General features: G+C 45.3%; 1 protein-coding gene across 2 annotated transcripts in view; it reads left to right on the top strand.

Annotated features, from left to right (window-relative positions):
• Positions 1–8,234: 8,234 nt before the first annotated feature.
• MDFI (MyoD family inhibitor) overlaps positions 8,235–8,947 on the top strand; it is a 65,661-nt gene continuing 64,948 nt past the window's right edge. For both annotated transcript variants that reach the window (XM_015412704.1, XM_015412705.1), the window contains exons 1-2: positions 8,235–8,470; positions 8,788–8,895. In XM_015412704.1, the coding sequence (XP_015268190.1) occupies positions 8,799–8,895 (97 nt within the window). In that variant the 5' untranslated portion in view covers positions 8,235–8,470; positions 8,788–8,798. The remainder of the gene's footprint in view (positions 8,471–8,787; positions 8,896–8,947) is intronic.

Here is an 8,947-nt window from a genome sequence, read left to right as displayed (position 1 = left end):
TCCATTCTAACCCAACCGCTCAGCAATTTCATGGAGTGCCCACGAGTTCTTATATTGTGAGAAAGGGAGAAAAGTACCTCTTTCTCTACCTGTTCTTTTCCATGCATAATCTTATAAACCTCAATCATGTCACCCCTCAGTCATCGTTTCTCCAAGCTAAAGAGCCCTAAGCGCTTTAACCTTTCCCAACTGAGCTCTAGGATAAATAGGTGTGTGCCAGGGGACTCGTAGCTGACCCATATGTAAAGAGAAAGCACATCACAGAGGATTATGGGATGTGAGTTTGCTCCGGGAACATATAGCCATTTAAAAAGTGAGATCCCAGGTGCACCATGGGAGCCTAATTCTGCCTGGTATCACCGGGAGCAGTGAAAGGAAGTAATCCTGCCTTCCCTCCCATGCCATCTTCCCACCTTGAAGTTGAAACAGTGCCTGTGGGTATTATTTGCCCACATGGCTCCTCTGCTACTGTTTCAGGGAGAAAAAAATGACACGGGGGGAGGCCAGATCAGAATTGGGCCCACATGGTGCAATTTAAAGGAGCTCCCAACCAATGCTCCCTCTAAGCTGTGGAGACTTGTGAGCAGAAATTCTACCTTGTGAGCTACTGGCATTAAAGTTGTGAGCGAGCGATTTGGCTGCTGCATAAATCAGTTTGCTCTGGAGCCATCCTTCCTGAGCGAAGGCAAAAATGGGTGAGCCAGAGGCTAAAAAACTGTGAGCTAGTTCACACAAACTCAGCATAGAACAAGAAGAGAAGGAGAGATTGGATTTATACCCCGCCCTTCACTACCCAAAGGTGTCTCAGAGTGGCTTACAAACTCCTTTCCCTCCCCCTCCCCACAACAGACACTCTGTGAGGTGGGTGGGGCTGAGAGAGCTCTTGACAGAAACTGCTCTTTTTCAAGAACAGCTCTTATCAGAGCTACGGCTTGCCCAAGGCCATCCAGCCAGGTGCAAGTGGAGGAGTGGGGAATCAAACCCGGTTCTCCCAGATTAGAGTCCGCGCACTTAACCACTACACCAAACTGGCTCTGGAACACTGCTCCCAACTGAGTAATCACTTTTTAAAATGGTGACGTATTTGCCTGTTTCCCCCCTGCTCCTTTTTTGGAAAAAGGGGTGCCGGAACTCTCAAAAGGGAAATGAAGTTTTCAATCTGTATAATGAAAACTCATGAACTTTTAAGCATTTTAAAAATAATTTTGTTAAAGAGATTCAGGAACTCCATTCTTATAAGTATAAGATCTCTGAAGCCAGAGAGGAGCAGAGTATCAGTGGTCGGGCATGAGGGGGGTCAGTGTTCTGCATAGCTCTGTGTCCCACCCTGTATCTAACATAAAATAATACATTTTGCTGAATAAAGGCAAATATTCTTACTTTGGTTAATTTAAAGATGCTGCACTATCCGACTTTTTTTGGTGCAGAGTCTTTATTTGTTTTGCAGTATGTACACAACCCTAGCTGTAGTAGACAAGACTCTCCAGTTCTTTGAAGACAGTTCAGCCAAATGGTTGCCTAGGAAAGAAATGAGTCACAGGATCACACACTTTAATTCTCTTTCATAGAGTTTAGGTAACTGGCAATGATCTCTTCCATGCTCCACATCATCTTTTGGTTTTCACAATTCAGACCTTTCATTGCAGGGTGAACTGAGTCCAGCATGACGGAGAGAGGGCTTTCTTTGTGCTTGGACTCTGCCTGTGGAACTCAGTCCCACTGGAAATCTACCAGTGGCTCTGAGCACACAGTCCTTAAATATGTTTCAAATCTGACTTTTAGGCAAAATTAGTAACTTCTCTATTTATTTGTGATTTTAATTTGCTTAAATAGCTCTTTAAGTTTACAATGCACTCTGTTCAACAGTGCCCAAGAGCTTTATATACATTTAGAAACAAAGCATATATGTTCTGATTTCATTCCTATGAAATAACTGTGATCCTAGTTCTGTCAGGCATTAACATTTTGGAGTTGCCCTTCTGTGCATACATGTGAACATAAGCTAGAATAAAGCTTGCCTTTACTTTATGAAACCACCCAGAATGGCTGCAGCTGCAATCCTATACCCATTTACCTGAGAGTAAGCACTCTTGAACAAAGTGAGACATACCTCAAAGTGAGCATCCAGAGGCTTGATCTGATTGTATTAAGAAGCAACATATTTGCATCATCTCAAAATGCACCGCATACTAAATTTCCAGCCTTGCCAAAGAGTTCACACATGACCTTGGACAGCCCCCTTAGTTCTCCTGTGTTACCCATCTATAAACCTGGACTGACTGACAGTTGTGCCCTACCTTGCAATGGGGCCAGGAGGCTTAATTAGTGGTTACGGAACCTCAGATGAAAGGTGCTCTCTCATCATTATAAGCAAAAAAAAAAAAGACTTTAAAACACCTACTTTACTTTCAGCATAAATAAAGAACCATCAGGCAAAAGGGGGGGGAGGGGGGACCTGATCACACCTGCCTGGGAGCATGAATCTTAATGGGGAGATGAAAAAGATGAGCTGGCATTTCATCATCAAAGACGTGGCTTTCCTTCTTGGACCTGGGCCACCTCCCATCTGTAGAGAGGCACCAAGGAGCGGGCAGCAAGGTGGGTGGGGTGAAAAGGTCAGCATTCCCAGATGAGTGCCAGAAAGGTAAATGGGGGACCTGGGCTGTGATGCATTTTTATTAAACTGACCTCCTTCACATAGTCTCCACCCTTCCCAGGTTGTGGAATTTTGGGGAAGGGGTGAGAGGCAGATACAAAAAAATGTATCAGCTGCAAACGGCCAATAGGCAAACAAACAAGTAGCAGAAGCTGCCAAAGTGGCTGCACCAACATGTTTCGGGGGTGATTCACAGCCACACTGCCTAGTAGTCAGGAAATCCAAGGCACGCCCAGTGAGACACACTCATAGCCAGGCTCGCTGGGTGTCACAAGTCATGCCAGCTTTTCTGTCATAGCTGGTCAATTAGGCCTTGTGGGAAAACTGGCAGGGTCTTTTTGGTGGCCTTGATGGATCAGTGTAGGCCAGTGGTAAATGAATGCCAGTTCTGTCTCTCAAAGCAAAGGGATGGGAATGTCCAAAGTCAGTTTTCTTACAAGCCCTGGGGTGGTGGTGGTGGTGGTGGGGAAACTACTTGGTAAGTGAATTCTCAGTCTTGAAACCAGCAGAATGCAAAAGAACCAAAGTACTGAACGGGTTGAAACATACTCATTGGCTATACTCTTTGCTCCCTCTTATGCCTGTCATCAGGCTCCCATGTTCCTACTCATGCCACTGTGAATGGTGCAGGCACCAGCAGCCCCAGGATCCACCCCCTTTCCTTCATTCTCTGGTTTATTGTACCAACAAGTGAGGTCAGATACACAAACAGTAAAAACATCACAAAGACTCTTCAGATCATGAATTAATAGCAACATGCAGCCCTTTAAAAATTAAGCATAAACTAATTGAGAATTTACTTATTTAGGAAAATAAATATGCCATCTCTCCAGAGGACTGCCCTAATGTATCATGTTCATACAGAACATAAACGTCTTCAAAGGCTTGCTCTGAATAGGTGCTACTGTTGTAACAAATGGTTCCCATTATAATAATGTGTCTCTTAATTGCCAAAACTGTTTCCTCATACCTGTCTTATGCCAGCTGTTTAGCTGTTCTGAACGTGTATGGCTGCTTCTTCAATGGGGCAACACCTGTTTAAGGCAATTGTATGCATATGACCTATTGTCATTTATCTGGTGATTTCAATGGAGGAGGAGGAGGAGGAGATTGGATTCATACCCCGCCCTTCACTTGGAGTCTCAGAGTGGCTTACAATATCTTTTCCCTTCCTCTCCCCAAAACAGACACCCCGTGAGGTAGGTGGGGCTGAGAGAGCTCTGTTCTTGAGAGAACAGCTCTGAAAGAGTTGTGACTGACCCAAGGTCACCCAGCTGGCTGCATGTGAAGGAGTGGAGAATCAAACCTGGTTCTCCAGATTAGAGTCCGCCGCTCTTAACCACAATAGCAAACTGACTCTCATCTATTGGAAAGAAACACACACAAACACATGAAATGCCTTATACTGAATCAGATCATTGGTCCCTCAAGGTCAATATGAGGAAAGGTTAAAGTGCTTAGGGCTCTTTAGCTTGGAGAAAAGACGACTGAGGGGTGACATGAAAGAGGTTTATAGGATTATGCATGGGAAAGCAGGTAGAGAAAGAGGTACTTTTCTCCCTTTCTCACAATACAAGAACTCGTGGGTACTCCATGAAACTGCAGAGCAGTCGGGTTAGAACGGATAAAAGGAAGTACTTCTTCACCCAAAGAGTGATTAACACTTGGAATTCACTGCCACAGGAAGTGGTGGCGGCTACAAGCATGGATGGCTTCAAAAGGGAATTAGATAAGCATATGGAGTAGAGGTCCATCAGTGGCTATTAGCCACAAGGTATAGATAGGGGCTCTGGGGCAAGTGATGCTCTGTCTTCTTGGTGCTTGGGGGGGGGTCAACAGTGGGAGGGCTTCTAATGTCCTGGCCCCACTGGTGGACCTCCTGATGGCACTGGTATTTCTGGCCACTGTGTGACACAGAGTGTTGGACTGGATGGGCCTTTGGCCTGATCCAACATTGGCGTCTCTTATGTTCTTAATATTGTCTCATCAGACTGGCAGTGGCTCTCCAGGTTTTCAGGTAGAGGTCTTTCACATCACTTATTGCCTGATGCTTTTTTAAAAAAACTGGAGAAGCCAGGGATTGAACCTGGGACCTTCTGCATGCCAAGTAGATGCTGTACCACTGAGTCATGGCCCCTTCCCATAAAGAGTTTCCTAATTGGTTTTTTTTGCCACCTATACTTTACTTTTCCTGGACTTTTACATGTAGAGAGGTTGACATAAGGAGGTTGACATAAAGGAGAACTTTTCTTCCACTTCTATAGTTCCATAATTTGGTATGTAAGTACTAAACATGCTGAGGAGATAGTGTAGTTCTTCCTAGAATACCACCAACTTGCCATATATTGCAAGCTGTTTGGAAGCTGATTTCCACCAGTTGCATGGCCCTTGGTCTGCCTTTCAGTTTACAATTCCATGTGACATTTGTCCAAGAATCAAAAACTTTGTCGAGGAAACAAGCCCAGTCAAATATGAAAATCGGTCTGTTTGACAATACTTGTCCACAAATTCAGTTCATGTCAATTATTAGTTATGGCCCAATTTTCCAGTAGATGCTTTTCAATTAATTGAGTTACGACTGAACACTTTCTTATGGGAAGAATCTTAAGTTGGTGTGATTGCCTAGGTATACCTTTCCCTTCCTTTTGACATCTGGACTGAGCCAGCTGCTTTCTCAACCACTGAACATCTCCAGGTTTATACAGCTAAAGATAACTGCTTTAGGGTCTGAGATTTCTGTAGCTTGTTTAATCCATCCCTACAGTCTCTGTTGATTTAGACAACATCAAAACTTAGTGTTCTTTATTCAGTTCTCCTCGTCCTGCTCCTCCTTCTCCTCCTCGTTTATATCAGTTTTCCTACCCATCTTGTCACTGATGGTGGTAAAGTGAGGTACAAATACTTTAATAACTAATAATAATTTTTACTTTTTAAAGAATGCTGAAAGAAAATGGATCTTAAAAACAGAAAAAAGTGAAGGACTGAACTAACTGAACTATTCTCTTTGTATCTTAGGCCTCTTCCACATGGGTGTTTGGTTCTGGCTTGGGTGCTAAAGTGAAGCAGGTTTTTTCCTATTTCCACACAGCACCATGGTGCATTCCTGTACTTTCAAGTTTTTCTGCAATCTTTTTGATATTTTTGGAAAGATCTCAGGAAAGCTGGGGCAGGTTGCATGTAGATCCTTCCTGGTCTTGCCCACATTTGGTGCCATTTCTCCTGCCCAGGTCCCTTGAACCACTAGAAGCTTTTGAGGATTTTTTAAAAATCGCATCCTATAGCAATATGTCAAGTACAGATTTAAACAAAGCAAAAAAGCCCTCTGGTGGCAGGGTGGGAAGGATGAGGGCTGTGGGGGACTGGGGAAGGAAAGTGTGAGGAACTTGCCCTGCAGAAGCCCCCTTAATCAGCAGCTGCAGTGGCAATAAGAAAATCTCACAGAACCATCACCATGGGGAAGATCCCTTTGAATTCTCAGTAGCATCATCTTCAAGGCTATGCATGTGAGATTCTCCAGTGAAACATAATGCGTGGTTCAGTGGCTGTCATAAAATGTGACGATGAAAGTTCTATAAAATTGTCCCCCCCAAAAAAAAAATCCTCAGAATTTTCCTCTCAAATTGCTAAAAATGTAATCTCTGTTGATATTAGGGTTTTACAGACCTCATATTATGAACAATTGGTTACATGCACACTTAAGGAAAATAGTTATATGTTCACTTAAATTAGCTAGTTTGGATTAAAATTGTAATGAGGCTAACTTTACTGTAAATGTAGATTTATTTGGTCAAAGTGAAAACTTAAGTTATGCATTAATTGGCATTGAAGGCTAGTGAGCTTGAACCTCCTCAGACACTTATCATGTACAAAGCAGTAATCTTTCACATTTTTTTAAAAGTCTGTGAAGATGTTACTTGATGGTAAAAGTTTCAGGCATGTGCACTGCACATCATACCATAAGCTTCCTTTACCATAAGGACAAAAAAGAATACAATTGCTCAACAAATATATAATGTGAATTGATAATGTATGGATGCAAGAATTTGGGCAACCCATAGAAATTAAAATCTTTTCTTTCTCCGATTTAGAGCTCTGGTATGGATTTCTGATAGTGCAGACACCTTTGAGGAAAGCATCCCCAGTGGCAACCTGTGCTGTCTTGTGTCCTTTTTGTACAGCAATTGCCTAGTAGGGTGGTATAGTGGCTAGTGTGTCAGATTAGGATCTGGGAGACCTGGGTTCCAATCCCCACTCTACCATGGAAGCTTGCTGGGTGACCTTCAGCCAATCACACACTTTCAGCCTAACCTAGAGGTACTTTTCTCCCTTTCTCACAATACAAGATCTCGTGGGCACTCAATGAAATTGCTGAGCGGTCGGGTTAGAACGGATAAAAGGAAGTACTTGTTCACCCAAAGAGTGATTAACACTTGGAATTCACTGCCACAGGAAGTGGTGGCGGCTACAAGCATGGATGGCTTCAAAAGGGAATTAGATAAGCATATGGAGCAGAGGTCCATCAGTGGTTATTAGCCACAAGGTATAGATAGGGACTCTGGGGCAAGTGATGCTCTGTCATCTTGGTGCTTGGGGGGGTCAACAGTGGGATGGCTTCTAATGTCCTGGCCCCACTGGTGGACCTCTGATGGCACTGGTATTTCTGGCCACTGTGTGATACAGAGTGTTGGACTGGATGGGCCTTTGGCCTGATCCAACATTGGCATCTCTTATGTTCTTATATTCTTACCTCACTGGGTTGTTGTGAGGAAAAAATGGAGAGGAGAATGGCATACTCTACTTCGGGTCCCACTGTGGAGGAAGGCAAGGTATAAATGAAGTAAATAACTAAAATAGTTTCCAGCTTCATTTACAAGAGAAGAGAATGTAGGATCAGTGTTATACTGGCAGACATATGTCAAAACATCTGCATTAAGTCATATGCTAATTTGCTGCTCACCCAAGGAGAGGCATCTGTATGAACTGTTAACTTCCATTTCAATGTATTTGAGGAAGTGTGCTTGCACACAAAAGCTCATATCTTGAATAAAACTTTGTTGCCCTTAAAGGTGCACTGAACTCAAACAGTGGGTCAGTCATGCTTACTGTCAGCCCAATCTACCACACAGAGTTGTTGTACCACACAGAGTTGTTGCTGTATGTAGCCCTCAGCGCCTTTGATGACAAACAGAAAGAAACAGTGTCAACATAAAGATGTTCCTTTTGGGGCTTGCCACAAATAAATTTGAAGATGTTATTTCTGCTATGCCACTGGTTGGGAATCAGCTTCACATACACCCCCCCCTCCCCCAATCTCCTGCCTTCCCTTTTCTTTTCTAAAATGGGGGTCTGTTTTTCCCTCACTTGCTTTGCTGCTTTTTTAAAAAAACCTTAGCGCCAAGCAACTTATTGTCGATTACATGATGAGCCCCAAATATCTCTCGTTTGAAGGAAACTGAGTAATCAAGGCCGACTGCAATTTCCAGCGTAAGAGGCTGGAGGCAGAGCTTACAGGGTGGGAGGGGGAGCAGAAAGTTGTCCACAGAAACTTGTCTATTTTGACTGCACGTTACAGTCAAGGAGAAGCTGCCGGGTTCAGCAAAGACGCGCCTTCTCCTCGGGGTGGTTTCTCCCCCTCCCCTTAAAGCGGGAGACTCTGTGGTGCGGAGTCATAGAAAAGGGGGGAGGAGAGGAAGCGAAAGTTTTCGTCGCTGAAAAAGTGCACTTGGAGAGGGGGCAGCTGGCGAGTTGGGAGAGAACTGCTCATGGAGGCGACAATGCGATGACTCTCGGCTCGTGGGAGCGCCGGTCCAAGCAGTAAGTCCTCCTGACCCGCTTTCCCTCCTTCTCTCCGTTGGGGGGGGGGTACTCCCGCCCCCCGCCTAGCGCCAGGCAGGGGCGGAGGAGAGAATGGTGCCGGACCCGGCCGCTTGCTTGGGGCTGGAGGGTCTGGAGGAGGTGTCCGCGGACCTTTGGGGCGAGAGGCTGGGCCGGCGCGCTGCGGTTTCCCCACCTCCACGCGGCTGATTCACCCCCGGGGAGAGCGGCTGGTGGCCCGGCTGGGAAGGAAGGGAGGGAGGGCGGGAGCGTCGCCTTCAATGCGTCTCTGTCTCGGCGTGTGGCGTCTCTCGCAGGGCTCAGTCCGATGTCCCAGGTGAGAAGCGAGCTCCCCAGCCGCTCCGCAGACGCGCTCCATGGAGACCCCCAGGTGGATCCGGCGCCCTGCCCAGGCCCCGGCGCAGGTAAGGCGAAACTTTCCAGGCGCTTCGGCAGCCTCTCCGTCTCGCTCGCTCT

This window comes from Gekko japonicus, unplaced genomic scaffold (assembly GCF_001447785.1).
Source record: "Gekko japonicus isolate JY-2015 unplaced genomic scaffold, Gekko_japonicus_V1.1 scaffold647, whole genome shotgun sequence".
Taxonomy (NCBI): Eukaryota; Metazoa; Chordata; class Lepidosauria; order Squamata; family Gekkonidae; genus Gekko; species Gekko japonicus.
The sequence above is the reverse complement of the archived record's forward strand: the minus strand, read 5'-3'. Positions and strand labels throughout refer to the sequence as shown.